General features: G+C 47.0%; 1 protein-coding gene across 1 annotated transcript; it reads left to right on the plus strand.

Annotated features, from left to right (window-relative positions):
* The first annotated feature begins 910 nt into the window (after positions 1-910).
* CHST2 (carbohydrate sulfotransferase 2) lies at positions 911-3,617 on the plus strand. The gene has a single exon (XM_050966004.1). It carries the CDS (start codon positions 1,737-1,739, stop codon positions 3,135-3,137), a length of 1,401 nt encoding a protein of 466 aa, XP_050821961.1. The 5' UTR covers positions 911-1,736; the 3' UTR covers positions 3,138-3,617.
* The last annotated feature ends 22,047 nt before the right edge of the window (positions 3,618-25,664 follow it).

Below are 25,664 nucleotides of genomic sequence, written 5' to 3' on the forward strand. Positions count from 1 at the left end.
TTGTTTTCAGTTTTCGCTTGTGTAGACCTAGAGCCATCCCTTGGGTATGGTGAATCTGGGTGACCACACTAGGCACTACACTTTAGGGGGCCCCATGAGCAGGGAGGTAAGGCGGAGGTGGGTGGGTGGGGTGAGAAAGCGAATGGGGAAACAAGCGGGGGGGGAGGGTGAGAAGGAGCCCCCATACCAGAACTTCTCCCTTCCCCCAGCACCTCCTGCCCGCTGGCGGGATCCGCCAATCAGCACCTCCCACCTGCCTGCTGTGGATCAGATGCTTTGCAGCGTCAGTAAGCGCTGGTGGGCGGGGGGGACAGGGATGGGAGAGGAGCAAGGGTGCAGCATGCTTGGAGGTGGGGGCAGAATTGGGTGGAAAAATGAGCCCCCCCTAAAAAAACTTGCAAGCCCCTCTGCAACTCCCTTTTGGGTCGGGACCCCCAATTTGATAAACGCTGTTTTCCCCTGTGAAATCTTCTAGTACCGGGTAAAAGAACACAGAAGACCAGATTTCATGGGTGAGCCAAGATTTCATGGCCCACGATGCGTTTTTCATGGCCACGAATTTGGTGGGGCCCTAGAGATGAGCTTCCCCTGAAGGAGAGCCTAGCTCCAGCACCTACCTGAGCTCTTTTTCTCAGGGCAACCAAGGTAGGGGCTATTTCGAAAACTTTCCCTTCAACTCTCCCAGGAGGAGGTGTTGGGCCCAAGCCGGCCATTGCGCGGGTGCTGCGCAAGAGCGCGCTCCAAGCGCGCCTGCTGCAGCTCTCCCCAGCCACAGCGAACGGGCGATCGGGGCGGAGAAAGCGAGAAGACTGATGGCTTCAGCGTCCAATAGCGGAGCGCGAAACCAGAAGAGAGGCGGGGCCGCGTGAGTTTTAGGCTCGCGCTCTGCAACCGGTTCAATAGACAGGCGGGCGGCTCCGTTTTGCTGTGCCGGGCGTGCGGAGAAGCCGCTCGTTCTCCAAGTGTCTCTCTCGGACAGCTGGGCTTGCAATGGAGCCCGGGGTGCCGGAGGGGTGACTGCCGAGCGCCGGGGGCTGCTGCAGGCGCGGGGTTGCCCGCTGGAGCTGGTACAGACCGGGCCGGCGATTGCCAAGGCGGTTCTGACCGATGCGGAGGGAAGCCGGGGAAGTAGCCCGCCGCGACCCCTTTGCCTGGGGCTCGCTGCTCCCCGCATCCGGTCTGATCCCCCCCACCTCGCGCCAGAGAGGCGGCGATTGGGGGACGGAGCGCGGCTCGCCGCAGCCAGCCAGGAGGAGCCGCCGTCGCCGCTGCTGCGCGGGAGGCGAGATGCACTTTCGGAGCGATCGGCAGCTCAGCAGCACCCTAAAGTTTCCCGCCTCCCGTGCCCCGGCTGCTTGCTCGCCGCTGGGCTGCGGAACGGAGACTCCCGCTGCCGCCGCGATGGGCCAGCGGAGCGCAGCGCGCTAGCCGGCTGCAGAGCCCGGCGCTAAGGGGCATCGGCCAAGAGGGGAGATCGCTGCTGCTGCTTCCCCCCGGCCCCAGCCTGCCCGCTGCGGCTATGAAGGGGAGAAAGAAACGAAAGTTGCTGTGAGCCGGCAGCTGGTGAGACCCGCTGGCGCGAGGCTGGAGCACTGGCTAGTAACAAGGGCGCAGCCCCGCCAGGCAGCACCGGCTGCCCACCCCCGGGGCGTACGGCATGCCAGATCCGCCGCGGGAAGGGCTCTCTGCTGGGGGCATGCGGGCAGCTCCCCCGGACCCGCGCTCCGTGTGATGTGATGAGCCACAGCTGGCGCCGGCCCGCCGCTCCTGCCCCTGCAGTGCTGCTGCTGCTGCCCTGGTCCCCGGCGCGTCTCAGCATGAAAGTCTTCCGCAGGAAGGCGCTGGTGCTGTGCCTGGGCTACGTGCTGCTGCTGCTGCTCACCATGCTCAACCTGCTGGACTACAAGTGGCACAAGGAGCCCCAACAATGCAACGAGGCTCCCCCGGCCCGGCGCGCCCCTTCCTCCCCGCAGCTGCCCCACTTCCAGCCCCGCTCGGATATCCGCTCCCTCTACCGGCCCCCCGCGCCGCCGCCCCGCCAGCGCCAGCTGGTCTATGTCTTCACCACCTGGCGCTCGGGCTCGTCCTTCTTCGGGGAGCTCTTCAACCAGAACCCCGAGGTCTTCTTCCTGTACGAGCCGGTGTGGCACGTGTGGCAGAAGCTGTACCCGGGGGACGCCGTCTCCCTGCAGGGGGCGGCCCGGGACATGCTCAGCTCCCTCTACCGCTGCGACCTGGCCGTCTTCCAGCTCTACAACACGGCCGGGGCCGGCAAGAACCTCACCACGCTGGGCATCTTCGGGGCGGCCACCAACAAGGTGATCTGCTCATCGCCGCTCTGCCCGGCCTACCGCAAGGAGGTGGTGGGCATGGTGGACGACAAGGTCTGCAAGAAGTGCCCCCCGCAGCGGCTCAGCCTCTTGCAGGATGAGTGCCACAAGTACCACACCCTGGTCATCAAGGGCGTGCGCGTGTTTGATCTGGCTGTGCTGGCCCCCCTCATTCAGGACCCCACCCTGCAGCTCAAAGTTATCCACCTGGTCAGGGACCCCCGGGCGGTGGCCAGCTCCAGGATCAAATCCCGGCACGGCCTGATCCGGGAGAGCCTGCAGGTGGTGAGGAGCCGGGACCCCCGCATCCACCGCATGCCTCTCCTCGATGCCAGCCACAAGCTGAACAGCAAGAAGGAGGGGGGAGGTGGCTCGGATTACCATGCACTGGGGGCCATGGAGGTGATCTGCAGCAGCATGGCCAAGACCCTGCAGACTGCCCTGCGTCCACCTGACTGGCTCAAGAACAACTATCTGGTTGTCCGCTACGAGGACCTGGTGGTGGATCCCATCAAGACTGTGCGGCAGGTGTATGGCTTTGTCAATCTGGTGGTAAGCCTAGAGATGGAGAAGTTTGCCCTCAACATGACCAGCGGGCCTGGCTACTCCTCCAAGCCCTTTGTGGTGTCTGCCAGGAATGCCACCCAGGCAGTGAGCGCCTGGAGGACAGCACTGAGCTTCCAGCAGATCAAGCAGATTGAGGACTATTGCCACCAGCCCATGGCCATCTTGGGCTACGAGAGAGTCAACAGCCCCGAAGAGGTGAAGGATCTAAGCAAAACATTGCTCAGGAAGCCAAGGCTGTGAATGAGGCACAGAGGATGCAGACAAGCATCCTTTTCAAAGGGACAGTTAGCCACTGAGCAGGTTTGAAAACAGTCTTGTTTGCTTGAGAGAGAGGGAGTGAGGGGAAGAAAAACATCTGGTATTCCTTACAAACGCATTCATCAGGAATTCAGGCATTCCTCCAAAGATCATTTGTGGGTGATATACATTGTTATTTTTGCATTGCTGGGTTATATGCAATTAAAAAACAAAGTAGGATTGATGGTATTTGTAAAGCCCTTTTCTCTCTTGTATCCAAGGTGAGATTCAGTACCAAAACCTTGTTTACGGACTTCTTGTGACTGTGATAATGAAAGACTTGTGCAATTTCTGCGACATCTGTCTCAGTCGGGATGGGTTGCAGTGGAAACATAATATTGCAAATTGGGTTTTTCTATTAAAAGTAAATATTCAAATGTGATCTAAATAAAGAAAACAAATGATATTCATTTTTTATATTTACCTTGATTGTCTGGGAATCACACACATTGCTTACATACAGCTTGAAAAAGTGCTTGCTTCAGATGCACATTTGATAGTAATAAATACTTTTTATTGGGCTCGGGGGCTGGAGTGCAACTTTCTCCACGTTATCCCGTGTTTAGAAGCTGCTTTCTTACAAACAAATACAAATCCCATAAATGCTGTGAAGATTTTGTGGCCATATGCACACAGGCAAGAGTGATCTCTCTAAATATTGTTGTGTTGTTTTTTTTTAAAAGTGAAACGTAACTTTTTAAATATAAGTGCCACTATAATATATTCAGAAGGTTTGCCATCACAACAATATTGTTGTCTTGAAACACATGTCAAGGAGTCACTGTTAAGTAGAACAAATGGTTCTATGTGTGGTCTTAAAAGTACAATATTTAAGTGAACATTTTATAATAATGAAAAGGTTTGCATGTGTGCAAACTAAATAAACATCTATATATATTGTAGTGCAAATAACTGCAATGGATAGATAAAATACTTGAAGCATATTTCTGGCATGCTTGTTGTCAGATGGTATAAATGAAAACAGAATAAAGCTAGAGTTTCAATGTGAATAGTATAGAACTATTCATTTTCTGTCGTGTGTGTGTGTGTGTGTGTGTGTGTGTGTGTGTGTGTGCATATCTGGTATGTAGGAACATACAGGTTTTGGTATGTTGATATGTTGGGCTGATCCTGCAGTCCTTAGCGAGGCAAAACTACCCTTTGACTCCGAGAGACTATTGGCTGGATCTTCACTGTGTGTAAATGCGCTCAATTTTGCTGAGGACCAAGCCCATTGTTAAATGTGATAAAAGTAGGAGCTGTTACTACTCTCACTTCTGTCATATGATAACTGCAGGTACCAGCAAGGACTTTATTTAAGGCTGGTGTCGTTATTCTCCAACACTGTTAAAAGATCTGTTTGAATGTTGAGGTTTAAGCAACCAATTTCTTGCCACAATTTTCTGATTTTGAGACCACAGACTTTTCTGTGGGAAGCACATTTTATATTGCTTATCTAGATAGTGTGCCTTCAGAAAATACAAAGAATTTCTAGGAAGAATATAAATAGTAGGAAGAAGAAGAATTGGTTTGTGAAAATATATCTATTATAAAAGAATGTTGATGTGTGTGTAAAACTGTGGTTACATTTAATGTTTTTCTTGTATTAGTATTGAATTTTAAGCTAAAACAAGATGTTAATTGAGACTGAGACTTAAGATATTTGACTTATGGATAAAATATTGGCAATTAGATGTCAACTTGGTTTGAAAAGGAAACAGGAATATAATAAACTACTTAAAAAGCTTATTGTGCAAGGTTGCATATACGATAATGTTAGTTATCAATTTTATGATACATAACCATTCTGTTAATTTGTTAGCAGTGGCAGTAGAAATAACAGTGTAACTCTTTTCTCTGAGAACATTTGCAGGTAGATCGTTAAGTGAGATGTGTTTCAGAGATACCAATGGCAAGAAATGAAAGGGTTTCTTAGTTAAATTAATAAACAAAATGCATATTAAAGTTTATTATGGTAGTGGAATTAGGTTTTGTGTTACCACCACAGATAAGTCTCTTTTTACATCAGAAGGGTCCCAGACGTTTAGGCTTGGACTGTTCTCAGTTCAGCTGACTCCCAGCTCAGGCATCCCCGAGAGCAGTGACTAAGGACTCCAGTCTTGTTTTAGAACATGCTGCTTGATTTATTATTATTATGTTTTTAATTTTGTTACCTGCCCTTGCTTCATTAAGTGCATCTCCTCCCCCTGTATAATCCTATTCTGCTACTTTATAGTAGCTGCACACTGGCTCCATAAACTCTGATTAGGAGGGGAACAGTCTCCACTGGGCTGCAATAACATTCTACAGCCACCTACTAGGAAAGTGACGCAGGCTGTGCCATTAGAGACTCTGAAAACCATCTCTGTGATGCTTTCAGATCCTGCTGTCTTGAGCATGAGGGCTTGGCTACACTGGCTCTTTACAGCGCTGCAACTTTCGCGCTCAGGGGTGTGAAAAATCACCCCCCTGAGCTCTGCAAGATACAGCGCTGTAAAGCCTCAGTGTAATAAGTGCCGCAGTGCTGGGAGCGCAGCTCCCAGCACTGCAAGCTACACCTGTAAGGGATGCGGTTTACGTGCAGCACTGGGAGAGCTCTCTCCCAGCGCCGGTGCTCCGACCACACTCACACTTCAAAGCGCTGCTGCGGCAGTGCTCCCGCAGCGCTGCTGCGGCAGCGCTTTGAAATTTCAAGTGTAGCCATACCCTGAGAGTTCTAATGCAATTTCTGAGCTAGGGGGCTTGGCTACACTGGAGAGTTGCAGCGCTGGTGGTGGGTTTACAGTGCTGCAACTTAGTAACTGTCCACACCTGCAAGGCACATCCAGTGCTGCAACTCCCTGGCTGCAGCGCTGGCTGTACACCTGGTCTGCTTGGGGTGTAATGATTGCAGCGCTGGTGATGCAGCGCTGCTCATCAAGTGTGGCCACCAAAGCGCTGTTATTGGCCTCCAGGGTATTAGGAGGTATCCCAGAATGCCTGCTCACAACAAACCGGAAGAATGGCTGAACTCTGAGCTCCCCCAAGCTGATTATCTAAAAAACAAACACAGCTCCTGTTTGCTGGAGCGAGCGGAGCGGAGGCAGGCAGGGGAATTGCTTTGGAAGGTTCACAGCTGTTTGCTTGAAGAGAGAAGTCACACGCCGGGGGAGGGGAGTCTGTGTTGAGCAGCTGCTTATATGGTCTGAAGGCTATTTAGGAGTGCATAATTTGCATTTAGTGAATAAGAGAGGGGTGGGGGAAGGGCTCGAAACTTTTAAATTGATTGCAGGTTCGTGATGTGTATGTTCGAGTCCTTAGAACTTCCAAGCCAGGGAGCTGACAGATCCAAAAATCCACACTCACTCTCTCTCCCCTACGTTCCCCCTCACCCTCCTGTTTTGAAAAGCACGTTGCAGCCACGTGAACGCTGGGATAGCTGCCCACAATGCACCACTCCCAACAGCGCTGCAAATGCTGCAAATGTGGCCACACTGCAGCACTGGTAGCTGTCAGTGTGGCCACACAGCAGCGCTTTCCCTACACAGCTGTACGAAGACAGCTGTAACCTCCGGCGCTGTACAACTGTAAGTGTAGCCATACCCAGGATCTCTCATGTGGTAATGTTGTTTTACCAGCTGTTCTGATGTCAAGGACAAAATCTTGCTCACCTCATTCATTGAAAACTCCCATTGGTTTCATTTGGAGTTTGGTGTAAGTAAGATGAGCAGGAATTGCATGTCTCTTTCACGTACTTGATATATTTAGCCCTCCCCAGCTTTGCAAATCTGTAGGAAATGTCTTTTGACTTTAAATATTCTACTATCTTTCTCCATTTTGCTGAGAGAGTACTAACTTCTTTTTTGACACAATGCGTTCAAAGTATTGGTCTAGGATCTGCATTATTTTACTGACGTAAATCAAGAGTGAATGGAGTTGGTGTGACATCAGAATGGGGCCCATTATCCGAGCTCCATCTTTCTACTTTACAGCAAGAAGTTAACTGACAAATGCTATTGCTGCATCTGGGCAGATTTCTGTGGATGAGACGAGTGATGGAGAGTTTATGTAGATACGTTCATGGTCCTGCAATCCTTTTTTAGGCACAACTTGCATTGAAGTCCATGAAGTTTTGCTTGTGTAAGGACTGAGAGATCAGGCCTAATGTTTACTACTTCTCCATTAAAAGCAAAAAGAAATATACAAATATTTATCAGATTAAAAATAAAATGCCTGGTATCACTCTATTCTAAGTTTTAAGAAGGCAGGATTAAGAGAACTTCAAAATGAGAAAAGCAGTAACAGTTGAAAATGGCAGAAAAAAACATGACGTGAGAAGATATGAAAGTGATTATAAAAGTTTGTATATGTCTGAGAATCTGAATCAAATAACATGCAGTCTCATTTTAAAAAGTGCAGGGAATTGCACTCTATGATTATTTTATAATACCTGTTTATATGTGGTAGGATCATTTTGATATTTTGTGAGTGAATTTAGTACTCATGAAAGTTGGGAATCAGTGGTATTAATGTGAACCAGGCATAGCAGGAATTAATGCACTAATCAAGTTCTCCTGATACGGACATGTGATACCGCCAGTATTCCAGTTCTTGATCTCTTGAACAGAGCCATAATGACAAGTTGTGTGATGGTTCTGTGATGTGAACAAGTGCAGAAAATTATACAATTTTATGTATAACCATACAATTCATATGTATGTAACACTGACAGGATGCTGCTAACCTAGAAAACAATCGATTCAGCTACAAGATGCAAAATCAACATCAAACTAAAATCGCTTGCACACAAACCCTTCAAATCCATTTAAAATGTAAAAGGTGCTGACATGCCCATGGATGCTGAGACTGACTTAGCTGGTGCAAAATCTGAAGGTCAGATGAAATGTCCTCAGGTGTCTTTTAATAAAGGAGGCACATTTTAAGTTGATACATAAATTTTGAATGTGTTTTATCCCTTGCATGGGATAAGAGGGTGCAACTGACTAATCTAACACCACAAAGCTTATTTTTTACTTGTGATTTGAACTTTGGTCTCTAGAGATGGAAGGCTAGTGGTTATGGTCAATTCTGAAACAAAGTATTTTTCAACCTGTAGACATGAGAAGAACGGAGCAGGATTATTCTTTTTTCCTCTTACATTGTTAATTGCTATGTTGTAGGTGGTCTTGACAGTGAGGGGCATTTTTTACTGCAGCTTCCACAGTGTGGAAAGGCATTATAGGGGGCACTTCAGTTTTGATCCAATGTATCCTTTTAATTCCAGGCTTGGATGTCTTTGGAGCTGAGAATGCCAATTTACACAGTGGCTTTATAATGTGAACAAACTATCAGCCAAATCCTATCTGCCCTATTCAAATCCCATTGATGTCAGTGGGTTAAATTCTCTTTCTGTCTAATCATCACTCCCATAACTGCACTGGTCATTGAGGCACCATCACTGATGAGAAATCAACCAATTGTCACCACCCCAATGATCGTGTGTCTGTGGTTGAGTCTCCTTAAATTCCATTCCTGTCCACTCTCTTATGTTGTTAATCCATTTCTTCTTTTCTCTCTAACTTGCACCACTGAAATCCACTTGAGCTACACCCAGGATGAATTTAGTCCATTAGAACTACACATGAATAAGGCAAGTAGGATTTAGTACATAGACTATGGGTTAGTCTGAGGCTGCCATACAGGTATGTATCCATGCCATGCATCCAACCTGCATGATCAATGTCAAGTTTCAGTTGCTTATCCAGTGTGTCATCACTCCTGAGAAAGTTCTTATAAAAATGGGTCTGTTGACTAAAACCAGGATCATATAGAATGTAGCATACCCGTGGTATCCACCACATTACAGATATTTTCTCAAGGGAGGCTGAGTGATGTTGATTCAGCGGTAGCAAATGACGTTGTTGGAAAGCATTAATATTAAACATTGCCACTTAATTTTTATTGCACCTGTAATTCTGCACACGAGTAATCAAATTTTGCTGAGCTGATGCTTAGATTCTGCCTACTATTGATTTATATCAACTTTGGAAGGTAGAAATCTTACTTGTATTTATTTTTGTTCTGGTCCTGAGTTTGGGGTTTTCCAGGTCATGAGATAATGAAAGAACAACACACCTGATGGCAGAGCAGTCCTGCGTTATTAAGTACTTAGCAGCATGACCAACTGGAAATCAAACCTTAAAAAGCTAGATTTAGATCAGTCTAAGAATAAGTAATTAGAAAGCAAGTTGTACTGTAGTTCTCAGATAAATAGCCTCCATGGGAGCCACTGAACCCAGCAATTGAGTCCAACTTTCTTTAATAGCATTAGAATATGAAAACAAAATAGTTAAAGCACATTATACATGGGGAAAAGTGTAAGGGAGTGAACAATAAACTCCAGCCTCTACAGTGGCACCTGAAATATAGTGCATGAACATCAATCAATGGGAGAAAAGCACCTGCATGTGAAACCAGACATCACATTCTTTAGCTAGTCTGTAAACTGGAGTGAAACCCTAACTGCACTGAAGACAACAACAAAGGTCTCAGTGGATTTCACCGGGGGATCTGGGAATTCTCTCCAAAAGTCAGTGCAAACCTTATGATTTGCAAAGCCCTAAACAGAGTGGAGTGTTGGATAGTTGGAGGGCAAAAACCAGGTTTGGACTGTGGGCATCTTCCTCCTCTGGTCCTGCGGCAGGAGGTGTCTGGCCAGCCTGTGAGCTGTTGAGTCAATGCAGTACTACGAGGCTGTCAGAAGCTTGTGCCTAAGATTGGCATTGTCAATAACGGCATTGCCCTGCTGGGACATGAATGAAAATGAGGTTTTCACCTCACTCCATTTCTGAAAACTAGAACATGAACATAAGATGGGGAGACCCTCACCCTTGCTCCTGAAATAAATCAAGAAAAATCCAACCACAACCAAATTGAAGAGCACTGTGAGTCTGATCCTATAAGGTGCTGAGCCTCCTCTACTTCTCTTGGCTTCAGTGGGAGTTTGGGTTGCTCAGCACTTTTACAGAACCATGTCCCAAGGGCCAGATTTTTCAAGGTATTTAGAGATGCATATCAAAGCCTAGTGGGGATTTTCAAAAATGCCAAGTCCCACTAGGCCACGCACCACATTACCTCAGTATCTTTAAAAAGCTTGCTAACTTTGTATGGTTATCGTCTTGCCCTTTGAAATGACTTTTTCTGTGGATTCACTGCAGGTAACAGGCACGTCTTAACATTCTGCTAATTGCAGCAGTATATTGGCAGCAACTCAAGTCTTGCAGAGAGCCAGCAGTAAAATGGTTAATGAGCGATAATCACCTTTGGAAAAGTGGATTCATAAGTAGGATGCTGCATCCAGCCTTGTCCCTGGTTCTCCCAAGAGAGTAAAAGGCAAGAGAAATTCATTTAGGAGAAAGGAAAGGAATACAAAGTAGAGTGTCGCAGAAGTTGCTCTTTACTGCTAGAAAAAAGGAATACGGTAGAGGGAAACAAACAATACAACACAGCAAGGTTAGAGGAGGAAGAATAAAGACATCTGCACGTTAAAAACAAGATTAAGTCCTAAAGGGGATGAGGGAAAATGCACAGTTGTGATACATTATAGCAGTTTAAATTTATTCTTGATCTATGGAAAGGATTCCTCTCTTTGAGTCCTTTAGAAACATTTACATTTTTTAGGCACACTTTTGTTTGTAACTTTAAAATGAATTTTAACATGGAAACATAATTTATTTGAAGGCATCAGGTATAAGAATATTCGTTTTCCAAGCTTACCTTGCTTAGAGGTAGCAATGTCTGTGCTGACTTTTCATCTTGGTTTATCTCCTCAGACCTCCATCCATGAATTCCCAAGAAACCCAGTAGCCTGCTAGATTCTTGGCACCACCATTAATTCCAGCTCCCAGATGGTTCCTTCTTTCACTTACAAGGAATATTAGTAGCGATTTGTTGTAAGCCATGTGCATATCTCATAGCACTTTTTTTTAACATGAAAGGTGCTAAGAAAATGGAAATGTTGGGCAGTCATTTGGCTGGAGGAAGCACTAGTGCCAGCATTCCACTCCTTATTATACACCACTGATGGTTCCTATGGAAATTTGTTGTTTAGCTATGGGACCAATCCTGAAGCCCTTACTGCTGTGGTTAGTTCCATTAAGTTCAATAAGACTACTCACAGGAGTAAGTGCTTTAGGAGTGAGCTCTCTATCTTCAGATAGCCCCATCTATAGAGTACATGATACATATTTAAAAGCTATTACAATGAGTTGTAGCAGTCTGTGGAGTGGTGACTTTGTATTTGATTTCTCATGATAGAAGGGTCCTCTAGGACTTCTGTGGTCCCCCATGGCCAAGACACCATGGCTCCACTGGAGCCTGTCAGGGCTGCTCCTGAATCATTTGGAAGGGTTGCTGTAGAGAGATGTGTGGTCTTTCCTTCCCACAGGAGCATAGCACACTGACTGTTACTGCCTATGAAGAGCTTAGCTTGAGCCAGAAACTGAAACCCAGGGTTTATAATGATAATGGTGAAAAAAAACACACCAGTTGCCACTATAGGATGTAGGGGCTGAATGTAGCCATTTGATTGATGCAATTGCTTAGCATAGGGTCAATGACGCAATATCTTATAGATTCTTTCATGCTGGAAAGAGAAAGAAAGGTACATCATAGAGACGGAACATTGCAGAAACTGTCCAGACAACATCTACGGTAACCTTTTCCCATCTGTATGACTTAGAATCAGGGAGCCCAATCCTGCAAGAGGTTGAGCCCCTCAATTCTCTTGACTTAAAATAGGAGATGAGAGTGTCCAGCACTGGTGCGAAGTCCCTCAGAAATGGGTGGGATTGGGTCCAGAGCCATTATCTGCATCATGGTGGAAGTTCTTACTCTAGAAAGGTTATGATGAGGGAGTCTAAAGGCTGATGAGTAAATGGAAAGGGCAAATTAAATTTTGTTTGGGAAGATACATTGCCAAGCACCTTTGTAGCCCTAAGCCTGCAGATACTGCATGGATTTTCTTTTGCCTCCTTTGGTCCTTTTAGAAGACTGGTTCAGAGAGGCTCCTAAAGGTTCCCTCATGGTAGGAATCGCTATTTTCCATTGGAATCCTTTACCTTTAATTAGCTACAATTTTTGTGCCTCTCTTTGTGCTGAGCGGCTATGTCAAGCAAATCTCTGAGAACAGAGCTTAATGCTCCTTCATAGAAGAGTTAACATGCAATACTTTGCTCTTGGCCATTGCCTTCCCTTGGTGGACCAAACATGTCAACCTGGCAATGCATTCCTGAGCTGTGTGCGCCCTGGGAATAAGAGAGTGTTTATTTTTATTTGTAAACATTAATTGTAGTATTTGTAAAAGGTGCCACATTGACAGATATGAGCTCTGAAGTCTTCTGTGGTAACCATAGCACAGGTGCACAGTGGAGCATGGACAATTTCCACCAGCATACGGAAGGGAACATTTCTATGAGTGAGCATAGTTAATTCTTCTTCCTCACTCACTCCTAGGTTTCTCTGTTGAGGGTGCTAACAAGGATCTCAGGGAGTGTTAACTTGGGTGGAGGTTCCTGTTATGCAGATGTGACTGTTAGGAACTGGGCTGATAACACCAATTCATTTCACTTTCAGGCACCATTAACTAAGATCGCATTGAGAACAGTTACCTAGAGGTGAGAGGTAAAGCTATGTGAATAACTGATTTTTTTCAGCTGGGTGACAGTTTTGAAAAAAAAGCCGGTCAGTGTCAAACCAAATCTTCTTATAATAGAGGGCAGTGTCACCACCATCACTACCACAGCCTCCTCTGGCTGTTTTGTGAATAGTGAAAACTATTCATGTCAAATTTGCAAAAAATTTTAGTTCAGTTGAAATTGCATTTTTTGGCAAAAATTGATTCATCTGAAAAATTTCACCTGTCTCTGTAGTGAGGTGGCCTGGCTCCCAGCCGTCCCTGAGAGAGACAAGCCCTTCCGGATGCCAAAGTGGGCGGAGCCACTGGAGCCTGCACCCACCTCCCAGAGGTCAAGGCACAGGACAGGAAGTATAAAAGCCCAACCCCAGGGCTCAGAAGCTGCCTGGCTGCCGGAGAGGCTGGACACTGGTGCCCTAGCTCCCACTGGGGAGACTCCTGCCACTTGTGACTGCCCCGAGAACTGGCTATACCAGTTGAGGCCAGATGCCAGAGGATCCAGTAAGCCTACTGGTGAGAAGTGACCCAGTGGAGCTGCCCAGCTTACTGCTCACCGGGTACCCTGAGGGCCCATGGTGCTTGATTCTGTGGAGGACACTGTTCAGACACAGGTACTGCTAGAGGGGGAGGTGGGAAGTAGCCCAGGGGCAGCCGACTCTAGTCTGGCTGTGGCACACCCAGAGCTGATGTCAGTGTGTTGCAGCCAGGATCCCCACTGACACCGCAGCAGATCGCCTGCCGCTATTAGGGCCCCGGGCTGGGATGCAGTGGATTGGGTGGGCCTGTGTCCCCCCTGCCACCCCACTCAGGGGTGGCAGTCTCCCCCTCGCCCTGACACTCAGGACCAGGATCCTGGGCTTTGCTCTTGAACTGTTTGTTTGCTGCCCCGCCCTGACTCAGGGCCTGGGTTTGTTCTGGAACTATTTGCTCAGCCCCTGCTTGATGACCTGCGCTCCTGACTGGGCACTTGCAGCCTGCCCTTATCCAGGGCTGCCAGTCACTGAACTATTTGCCTGAGGGCCTGAGCCCTTGACTGTTTCCTGCCCCACTAGGCTAATTCCCAAACCCACTGGACTTGTGTAGTGAGGCAGCCTGGCTCTCAGCTGCCCCAGAGGGGGCGACCACAACAGCACACACCTATAGTTTCCCTTATCAATCCTTTGTGCCAGGCACTCCCCTTGATCATACTATCAGGACTGTTTAAGATTCTGACTTTCACTAGTTCCTTCAGTCCGAGCTGAGTCTGCACTTTTGAAGGAAGTAGAAAGAGATGTTTACTTGGTCACAATGCTGAGAACATGTAATTTGTAACTGGCAGAAAAGATGACTAATTCTCTATTTTTATAGAGTTTGGTTTCAGCTGGTGAGAAACTGGTTTGCCAGACCAAATATTTATAAAAGGAAGCAACTGTTTATTAAATAAAAGTTAGCTTTATCTGAATAAAATAATGGATTTGTACTACAAGTCAAATTGCTACCTCTTATTCCTGGAAGTTCATATCATCCAAATAATACTCATGGTTAACACTTGACATGCTGGTTTCAGGTGGGGAGAAAATATTACTTTCTTAATAATTTGTTAAAAAATCAAAACTGTATTTTAAAATCACAGATATGACCCAAAAGCATGACATTTTCAGCTTACATGTACAGATATACTCACTGTAACAAGGGTCCTTTCAGGGCTGGGCCCTTTAGAACTTTAGGTTTTGCATTACCCTGATCCCAATCAGCCTCAAACAAGGGTGTTCTGGGGGATGTAGTCTGGAAGATCTAATGGGAGTTGTAGGCTTGGCAGTAACGCATGCTGGAGAAGGGATATATGCAGAGTAAAAGGCAGCTTTTTATATATAAAGCTGCCTTTTACCAGTGGGGGAGAAATTAGATCTGTTGCAAGTTTCTCTGCAGAGATAGAAGAGATCAGGGAAAAGACAAAACCTAAAGGGCTTTGTTGGTTGACAAGGTGTGTGTGTGGGGGGCCTCTGGACATCCAGAGAGGAAGAGGAGGAATGAAGAAATAGAACAGAGAGGCAACCTGGTGAGAGGGGTAAATTGTTTAGTGTGAACCCTGCATGCTGCCCTGCATGGTTGCACCTCCTCCACAGAGCAGTGAGCACAGGCTTGAACTTGGTGTAGTTCATAAACTCCCCCAACTCCTGTCCCTTTTGTGGCGAGGGAGACCCTGGTGCACGTCTGTGTAGGATTGTCAGTTACATCCCCTCTTCTGTCTCCTCTTGCACTTCTCTACCTCCATCCATGGCCCCACAAAGTTGCAGGACCTCATCCATCAACCTCCTCTTGGTGCTGGGCAAAATGGCCATCCATCACTCCAGGAGAAAGAAGCTGTATGGGGGTGGGGGCTGCTGTGCAATTATGGGGCCTATTTCTGGTATCTTGTTTTGTCATGACTCTGGTCAGAATTCCTCTGGATGGTGTTTGCTGACACGTTCAATGCCTTTGAGGTGCAATGGACACTGCCTAAGTTTCTCTCTTTGGCATATCCTTCTGATTCCTTGATTTTCAACCTTTGACCTGGATCCCTTTCTTTTTTTTCCTCCTTTGCTGTAGCCTGTAATCAACTGGAGACTAGATTTATTGATTCCTCCCTTTAGTTGTGGGGGAGGGCCTTCAGTTTTGGATGGGCCTAGATTCACCAGTCCAATACTTCAAATAGTACACACCTGCACCTGATGAGGAGAGAAGAACTCAACTACCCTCACAAATATTACAAAGGCTGCTGCAAATTGGACTCAAAGCTAAAACTGTAACATGTAACTTATTCTGTATGCTGAGTAAGGGTACTCAGAAAGTAGAGATTTTTTTTTGTTATGCAAACTAATAAGGAACAAATCCTGCAGTCCTTACACAAGCAAAACTTCTAGAGAAGTCAATGGAACATTTGACTCAAACCAATAAAAATCATGGCATTTTCACTTGTTCCAGTGCCCAGCAGTGACAATGCACATGAGGCCTGATTATTAGACTTCAGGAACCAGTAGGTGCCCTAATGCACATAAGGCGAGACTGTCCAGAGCACTAGGTGTTGGCCTAAAGCACTGCTCCCAATGAAGTCAGTGCGGAGTGAAGTCAATGATAAACCTCTCAATGGACTTCAATAGGAACAGAGTTAGCCCCCCCTCCTAGAAATCTACCTCTCTGTGAATGACTGTAGACCTTCTGGTATAAAAGAGTCCTCACTGCTTGGGGGAATCTGAAATACTTAGGCATCTTAGCTCATTGGTTTAATACACACTGGTAAGATACATAATTAATAAAACACTATTGCGTTAAGACATAACACAGACATCTGATTCTCCCATAGTCATCTTTTACGTAGACCAACTGCCCTGATTAAGGTAATTTAGGAAAGAGACATTTGTGAAGTTGGTGTCAGGCATTAGGGAATAAGTCATGGCTGAGCAGGGCACACAAAAGGGAGCATGGTTGAAGTGCAGATATGAAGATCGTTCTCATTCCTGTCCTCAACAGAAAAATCTTACCACACAGCAGGAAAAAACAAGCGTTTTTGAAAAATAAGAGCAGTATTTGAGGCAGTAGCTGGGTTGGCCAAAAGCAGTCTGCTCCAGGAGTGTGGATTTAAATCAAGGATTAGAACAGAGATGAAAATTTACTGAGACTTATATAGATTTCTGTCCCTGTCTCTTAACAAAATATATACTAACAATCAATATTACTTCCTCCTGGTTGTCTACATCCTTTGAGGTGTACACTGCAGTTATAATTTTAGGAGGGGACTTCTAACTTTCATTTTTATAAGTACTTGTGTAACACTGCAACCATGATGTTTATTTGGGGACTGAATCTGTGAAATGCTAAAAACTTCTTCTAAAATACAATGTTTCTCGTTTCCATTGGCTTCAGTGAGAGTTGCAGGCTCTTCACTCTCTACAGGCAGAGTTCTGCATCTTGCAGAATCAAGCCTCTACACCTTCATGCCTTAGATAGAAGTGTACTTAAGGTGCATGCACCTCACAATGTACGCCAGTCCACACCTTCCTTATATTAAAACTACGCATTTGAGGTTTGATTATTCATCCAGGACCTCTATGATTATGCCCTTTGTCCTACAGGTGCAGAATTATACCCACAATATATTTTGCCTATCCTGCAAATCCTGTGGGCAAAAACAGAGGCCAGTATATAAAAAGGTGACCTATAATGCTTTTCAGCTAGCCCAGGGAAGTGTGTTGTTTTTGAAACTTGTACCAAATATAATGTCATTTAGGACTTATTGAAACTCTGCGACACTATACTACAGGGGTCAGCAACCTTTCAGAAGTGGTGTGCTGAGTCTTCATTTATTCACTCTAATTTAAGGTTTTGCGTGCCAGTAATACATTTAAACGTTTTTAGAAAGTCTCTTTCTATAAGTCTAATATATAACTAAACTATTGTTGTATGTAAAGTAAATAAGGTTTTTAAAATGTTTAAGAAGCTTCATTTAAAATTAAATTAAAATGCAGAAGCCCCCGGACCGGTGGCCAGGACCCGGGCAGTGTGAGTGCCACTGAAAATCAGCTTGTGTGCCGCCTTTGGCACGCATGCCATAGGTTGCCTACCCCTGCTATACCACAAAGAAGAGTGTTCACTTTAAATATCCTATAGTGCCTTCCATTGCTGCAGCTGATGTTTGCCCTGGCAGCCATTTCTCTCATGGCTCCATTCATTTGTTTATTTTAATTTTTTTCCCTGAAAAATTGGCTAAATTTCTGAATAGCTCTATTATTTCTGAGGCTGTCTTGGAATTGGCAGCTAAGTGGTCTCTGCTTGACGCTATTGTTTATGTAGCTGCTTCTTCACCATGATTTCACTCTAGTGATATATTAGGTGTCAGAAAGTCAATACAGGGAAGTCAGTAGTTGTTGTAGCTGCTTCAGAAGTGGATGCATCAGGCCTGGTAGTTGATCCATCAAGTTCACTTGCTAGGTTTGTTTCAATAAATGTTTGATAATCTAACACATTGTGTACTTATTAGGTGATGTTCGTTGAAGGCTAGATTATTCTGGTTGACACAGTGTGGGTGGGTGCCAAAGAGCAGGTGGAAGGAGTTCTCTTGCTCACCTGTGGGGAGTTCAGCCAGAATTTCTTGGCTCCAACTCCTTGAGCACAAAAGGGAAGTGAGCATAGGCTAGTGTGGCTAGAAGTGCTAGATAATGTGCAGAGTATCCAGGGCCTTGTCCCTTCCATGTACCCTTGGCCATCCACATGCCAGGCATGAGCTTCCATAAAGGAGTTATCAGAATCGGCTTCTAAGCACACTTTCCTCTGCCTGTCTCAGTAATTCACTGGGGATTTACACCCCCACAGTTTTTCTCCTTGGTAAAAGCCTGACTACAGCCTTTAATACACAGATTGATTGAGCAATGAGATGACTGAAAAGGAGACATACATTATAGCCATGAATCATGATTCAGATTTGATTGTGTATTATTCTCAAATGTGATTCAGCTGAAAATACTTCTGATTCCAGGATAGGAAGTGATAGGTAGGGCATTAGCTATAATGGGTCATGAATTTACTCACTACACAGTGCATCTGATTTTACTGAGTGCATCTTTTTCAATAGGGAGTCTAGCTCCTCTGATGGGAAATAGAAAGGATTTTACGAAAATCAAGATTTAGGTTACTTGGTGGGATTGACAAAAAGAATCAAGTATAGGATGAATATTTCTGTCTGAAGCTCATCAAATTCATGATACAGCCAGATCCAGATCTAGGCAGTCTGGAGACTGGTAATGCCCATCTTAAGCATGGCAAAGATTTGTTCAATGTTTTAAAGACTTTAAGAATGTGCAGTTATGGGAACATTTCTCTCCTCTCCCCCCTGTCCCCCATGTTTCTCAAGATAGCTGGAGGCCAATACTGAGCAAAGAAAAGATTTTCTACACTGAAGAAATAGTCAGACTGAAAATGTGAATTTAAGGTTGGGACAGGGGGCCCCTATATTTATTTAATCTACCAGTTATTTCTAGCTGGGAAAAAAAAGGACTGAGTTAACTCTGCTGGGACTTTAACCTACAGCAGCAGAGAGGCTAAGCTGAAATTCCTAATTGCTAAGATCATTAAGCTATCCCCATATTTTAGGGCGGGGAGGGTGTCATAAACAGATAGCTAAGGGTTAATGTTCTTTTACCTGTAAAGGGTTAACACAGGGAACCTGAAACACCTGACCAGAGGACCAATCAGGAAACAAGACTTTTTCAAATCTGGGTGGAGGAAAGTTTTGGGTGTGAGTTCTTTGTCCTGAAGATGGAATCTCCTGCAGCTATTTTTGAAAAAATTGATGCTGCTCTACAGATCTATGCTTCTGCTGAAGCTAATATGCATATAGATGCTGCTGATTTGCATATAGACTGCAGTGCTGAAACCTTGGAAGGAGTTTCTCTTTCTTCTTCTCTTTCAGGTACATCGTTGTCAAGTGTTGCTGTTCCTGTGTGCTCCACATCCCAGAAAGCCCAACAGAGGCCTGGCCCAAAGACCCAGAGCACCAGCAAGGATGAACATGTCTGAAGCTGGCAGAAAAAAGGCACAGCAGGCACCTCTACAGGAAGATTAAACAGCAGAAGGCCAGCTCTTCAGAACCTCACATCCAGGAGCAGGAACATCTCGACAGCCCCTCAGGAGAAGGAACCCAGAAGATCCCCACCTGCTTCCCAGGTCCAGGATGCTGAACACCACCCTGCTGCTACCGAGACGGACAACACTGGAGGAGCCCCCCCAAGGAACCAGGACCGGGATGCTGGTAAACACCTTGCTGAGAAGGATGCCACCGGCAGAGCCCCCCTGATGATCCAGAAGCAGGATACTGATGGGCACCCCGCCGAGAAGGACACCTCTGGAGGAGCCCCCCCAATGACTGAAGACCAGGATGCTGAGGGCCGCCTTACCAGGAAGGACGCCGCCGGAGGAGCCCCCTCACCGACTGAGGACCAGGATACTGATCACCGCCCCACTAGGAAGGATGCCCCTGGAGGAGCCCCCCAGATGACCAAGGACCAGGATGCTGATCGCCACCCCACCAGGAGAGACGCTGCCAGAGGAGCCCCTGCAACAACCGAGGACCGGGATGCTGATCACTGCCCCGCCGAAGGAGCCCCCCCGACGACCGAGGATCGAGATGCTGATCACTGCCATGCTGAGAAGGACACCGCCAGAGGAGCCACTCAGAGGACTGAGGACCAAGAGGCTGATTGCTGCCTCACCGGGAAGGATGCCACCAGAGGAGCCCCCCAAACGACTCAGGACCAGGATGCTGAGCGCCACCCCACCGGAAAGGATGCCGCCGGAGGAGCCTCCCAGAGGACTGGGATGCTGAGCGCTGCCCTGCCGGGAAGGATGCCACCGGATGACCTGGGACCAGGATGCCAAGCGCTGCCCCACTGTTCCAGAGAGGGATGCTCCAGAAGGAACAATCTCCCCAACACGAGACTCTGAAATTTCTTACCACTTGCCTGTCCAGAGGAGGGCCGCTCGAAGGGGAATGGACTCCAGAGCCCTGGATCTCAATGCCACATGCTGTCCTTCTGGGCAAAGAGACATCATAACCAGTAAGTCCAGCATACTCCCAGGAGCGACTTCATCTCCTCAAGCTTCTCCACCAGACCCAAAGGAATCACCTGGTGAGTCTGCAGGCACAACAGGGGCCCACCCCACGGAGGGTGAGGCAGGGGACGACGACCACATCTACCTCCAGTACCCACTCCCTACAGGCCTCCTCCTCTGCCCCTTCTGCCTTCCCGTCCACGGATTCCAGACCCTCGGGGCCCTCAGCAAACACATTCGCAAGAACTACAACAAACGGATTGCTTTCCGGTGTAGCCGCTGCAATGCCCCCTTCGAGACCCAAAAGAAATGCAAGTCCCATCACGCCACATGCAAGGGACCCCTCGCCATCACGAAGGTGAACCCTGCTGACGTCCTGCGGGCTCCAACCACGACCCCCACTGATGGTCCGGCTTCAGCACCCCAACCAGCATCCCCACAGTCACGACAGATAAGGGGGGACCAACCACTATTCGAGGAAAGCACAACCCCCGTCTCGAGGACCGATGATGCCACCAAAAGGACCAGCCCATCTCCAGAATCCCCACGCTGGACCCTGCTGTGAAGGGGATCACTGCCACCTCCCAGGTCAACAACCTCACCAGATGCCTCAGCAACCAGGGCCTCGCCGTTGAGACAGCAGCGGGAAACGTCACCTGAGCCCCTGCCAGCAGGAGACCTGTCACATCGTCCCAGGTCGCCCGGAATCTTTCTGAGCTGAGACGTCTCAGTGCCTCCTCCATGCCCAACCAGCATAACCCCATCCCAAGAAGAATCAGTGCCCCATCGCGCAAGACCCTGCCCCCGGACACACCAACGCCGTCCCTCAGTGCACCCTCGGTCCAATTCCTGGACAGTATCCATGTGGAGACAGCTGACGGTGCTGTCCCAGTTGACAGGACTACCGACACTCCAGTGGAGGAGGAGATGCCTCAGGGTGTATCTGACACACCAGTGGAGGAGGAGGCTCAGGGTGGACACAGCCAGCTGGTTACTTCTAGCAGCAGGCAGTGCTCCACCGCTGCTGCGAACCCTCCTGCTGTGGTAAAAGATAACCATTATGCTCTTCTTGATACAGGAGAGAAGAAATCACCCCCAACAGTTAAGGGGGTGAAGCCTCGTACCCCTAAGGCTGGGAGGTTTGCTGCCACCACTGATATGAAACGTAGGGTAGTGGTGGTTGGGGACTCTCTGCTGAAGGGGACGGAGACACCCATCTGTCGCCCTGACTGTTCATCCCGGGAGGTATGCTGCCTGCCAGGGGCCCGTATCCGAGATGTTACAGAGGCATTGTCGAGGATTATCCGGCCTTCTGACTACTACCCCATGCTACTCATCCATGTGGGCACAAATGATACTGCGAGGTGTGACACTGAGCAGATCAAGAGTGACTACAGGGCTCTGGGAGTACAGGTTAAGGAGTTTGGAGCGCAGGTGGTATTCTCTTCGATTCTTCCTGTTGAAGGTAGGGGTCCGGGCAGAAACAGATGCATCGTGGAGGTGAATGCCTGGCTGCGAAGATGGTGTCGCCAGGAGGGCTTTGGCTTCCTCGACCACGGGATGCTATTTGAGGAAGGACTGCTAGGAACAGATGGTGTTCACCTTTCGAAGAGGGGAAAGGCCTTATTTGCGCACAGACTGGCTAACCTAGTAAGGAGGGCTTTAAACTAGGTTCGACGGGGACAGGTGAGCAAAGCCCACAGGTAAGTGGGGAACAAGACCTGGGAGATGGGTTGGAAACAGGAAGGAGCACGGGATATAATGGCAGAGAGGAAGGAGGGTCAGGGCAAAGCTGGGAGGCAAGATCAAACCAGTATCTTAGATGCCTATATACAAATGCAAGAAGTATGAGTAATAAGCAGGAAGAACTGGAAGTGCTAATAAATAAATACAACTATGACATTGTTGGCATTACTGAAACTTGGTGGGATAATACACACGACTGGAATGTTGGTGTGGATGGGTATAGTTTGCTCAGGAAGGATAGACAGGGGAAAAAGGGAGGAGGAGTTGCCTTATATATTAAAAATGTACACACTTGGACTGAGGTGGAGATGGACATAGGAGACGGAAGGGTGGAGAGTCTCTGGGTTAGGCTAAAAGGGGTAAAAAACACAGGTGATGTCGTGCTGGGAGTCTACTACAGGCCACCTAATCAGGCGGAAGAGGTGGATGAGGCTTTTTTCAAACAACTAACAAAATCATCCAAAGCCCAAGATTTGGTGGTGATGGGGGACTTCAACTATCCAGATATATGTTGGGAAAATAACACCGCGGGACACAGACTATCCAATAAGTTTCTGGACTGCATTGCAGACAACTTTTTATTTCAGAAAGTTGAAAAAGCTACTAGGGGGGAAGCTGTTCTAGACTTGATTTTAACAAATAGGGAGGAACTTGTTGAGAATTTGAAAGTAGAAGGAAGCTTGGGTGAAAGTGATCATGAAATCATAGAATTTGCAATTCTAAGGAAGGGTAGAAGGGAGTACAGCAGAATAGAGACAATGGATTTCAGGAAGGTGGATTTTGGTAAGCTCAGAGAGCTGATAGGCAAGGTCCCATGGGAATTAAGACTGAGGGGAAAAACAACTGAGGAAAGTTGGCAGTTTTTCAAAGGGACGCTATTAAGGGCCCAAAAGCAAGTTATTCCGATGGTTAGGAAAGATAGAAAATGTGGCAAAAGACCACCTTGGCTTACCCTTGAGATCTTGCGTGACCTACAAAATAAAAAGGCGTCATATAAAAAATGGAAACTAGGTCAGATCACGAAGGATGAATATAGGCAAATAACACAGGAATGCAGAGGCAAGATTAGAAAAGCAAAGGCACAAAATGAACTCAAACTAGCTATGGGAATAAAGGGAAACAAGAAGACTTTTTATCAATACATTAGAAGCAAGAGGAAGACTAAGGACAGGGTAGGCCCACTGCTCAATGAGGAGGGGGAAACAGTAACAGGAGACTTGGAAATGGCAGAGATGCTTAATGACTTCTTTGTTTCGGTCTTCACTGAGAAGTCTGAAGGAATGTCTAATATAGTGAATGCTTACGGGAAGAGGGTAGGTTTAGAAGAGAAAATAAGGAAAGAGCAAGTAAAAAATCACTTAGAAAAGTTAGATGCCTGCAAGTCACCAGGACCTGATGAAATGCATCCTAGAATACTCAAGGAGTTAATAGAAGAGGTATCTGAGCCTCTAGCTATTATCTTTGGGAAATCATGGGAGACGGGGGAGATTCCAGAAGACTGGAAGGGGGCAAATATAGTGCCCATCTATAAAAAGGGAAATAAAAACAACCCAGGAAACTACAGACCAGTTAGTTTAACTTCTGTGCCAGGGAAGATAATGGAGCAGGTAATCAAAGAAATCATCTGCAAACACTTGGAAGGTGGTAAGGTGACAGGGAATAGCCAGCATGGATTTGTAAAGAACAAATCGTGTCAAACTAATTTGATAGCGTTCTTTGATAGGATAACGAGCCTTGTGGATAAGGGAGAAGCGGTGGAGGTGATATACCTAGACTTTAGTAAGGCATTTGATACAGTCTCGCATGATATTCTTATAGATAAACTAGAAAAGTACAATTAAGATGGGGTTACCATAAGGTGGGTGCATAACTGGCTGGATAACCGTACTCAGAGAGTAGTTGTTAATGGCTCCCAATCCTGCTGGAAAGGTATAACAAGTGGGGTTCCGCAGGGGTCTGTTTTGGGACCGGTTCTGTTCAATATCGTCATCAACGATTTAGATGTTGGCATAGAAAGTACGCTTATTAAGTTTGCGGACGATACCAAACTGGGAGGGATTGCAACTGCTTTGGAGGACAGGGTCAAAATTCAAAATGATCTGGACAAATTGGAGAAATGGTCTGAGGTAAACAGGATGAAGTTCAATAAAGACAAATGCAAAGTGCTCCACTTAGGAAGGAACAATCAGTTTCACACATACAGAATGGGAAGAGACTGTCTAGGAAGGAGTATCGCAGAAAGAGATCTAGGGATAATAGTGGCCCACAAGCTTAATATGAGTCAACAGTGTGATACTGTTGCAAAAAAAGCAAACATGATTCTGGGATGCATTAACAGGTGTGTTGTAAACAAGACACGAGAAGTCATTCTGCCGCTTTACTCTGCGCTGGTTAGGCCTCAGCTGGAGTATTGTGTCCAGTTCTGGGCACCGCATTTCAAGAAAGATGTGGAGAAATTGGAGAGGGTCCAGAGAAGAGCAACAAGAATGATTAAAGGTCTTGAGAACATGACCTATGAAGGAAGGCTCAAGGAATTGGGTTTGTTTAGTTTGGAAAAGAGAAGACTGAGAGGGGACATGATAGCAGTTTTCAGGTATCTAAAAGGGTGTCATCAGGAGGAGGGAGAAAACTTGTTCACCTTAGCCTCCAATGATAGAACAAGAAGCAATGGGCTTAAACTGAAGCAAGGGAGATTTAGGTTGGACATTAGGAAAAAGTTCCTAACTGTCAGGGTAGTTAAACACTGGAATGGATTGCCTAGGGAAGTTGTGGAATCTCCATCTCTGGAGATATTTAAGAGTAGGTTAGATAAATGTCTATTAGGGATGGTCTAGACAGTATTTGGTCCTGCCATGAGGGCAGGGGACTGGACTCGATGACCTCTCGAGGTCCCTTCCAGTCCTAGAGTCTATGAGTCTATGAGCACCAACCACAAGGGGAGCCAACGCAACTCCTCAGCCCGCATCACGAACACCACCCGTTGGGGGAACGGGGACCACCCCCCAGACTGCCCTGCACACTTCTACCATCAGAGGAGCCAACTCCACGATCAGGCCACAGCACCAGATCCCCATCGTCAGACGGACAGGCATGGCCTCAAAAGACACCAGGCCGATCCCTGCCACCAGAAGGTCACGTGCTCCTACAGCAACCCCCCAAACGACAGCTGCACGTGGAAGACCGGGCCTCACCCCCGCACCCACCGACCCGAACCAGGTCCCACCAACAACCAGTAATGCTGCTACCCACTAGTGACTCTGAATCGGGAACCAACCGGAAGGTCCCCTGAGCTGCAAGTGAGGCAACCCGTTGACCAAGCGGCGAACTCACTACCCACACAGACCGAGGAACCCGAGGACCAGCAGCCGACCTTCTGGCCAGCCACATCCTGTCAGGATTGAGAAGCTGCAAGCGGTAGCCTCCTTTGAGGAATTCGACCCGCTCATCGACAGACTCACCCACGAGCTCTCTACAGAGATTGCCTCCAA

This window comes from Gopherus flavomarginatus, chromosome 8 (genome assembly GCF_025201925.1).
Source record: "Gopherus flavomarginatus isolate rGopFla2 chromosome 8, rGopFla2.mat.asm, whole genome shotgun sequence".
Taxonomy (NCBI): Eukaryota; Metazoa; Chordata; order Testudines; family Testudinidae; genus Gopherus; species Gopherus flavomarginatus.

Coding starts and splice junctions, on each gene's coding strand:
- CHST2 (XM_050966004.1), top strand. CDS start 1,737: ATGAGCCACAGCTGGCGCCGGCCCGCCGCTCCTGCCCCTGCAGTGCTG.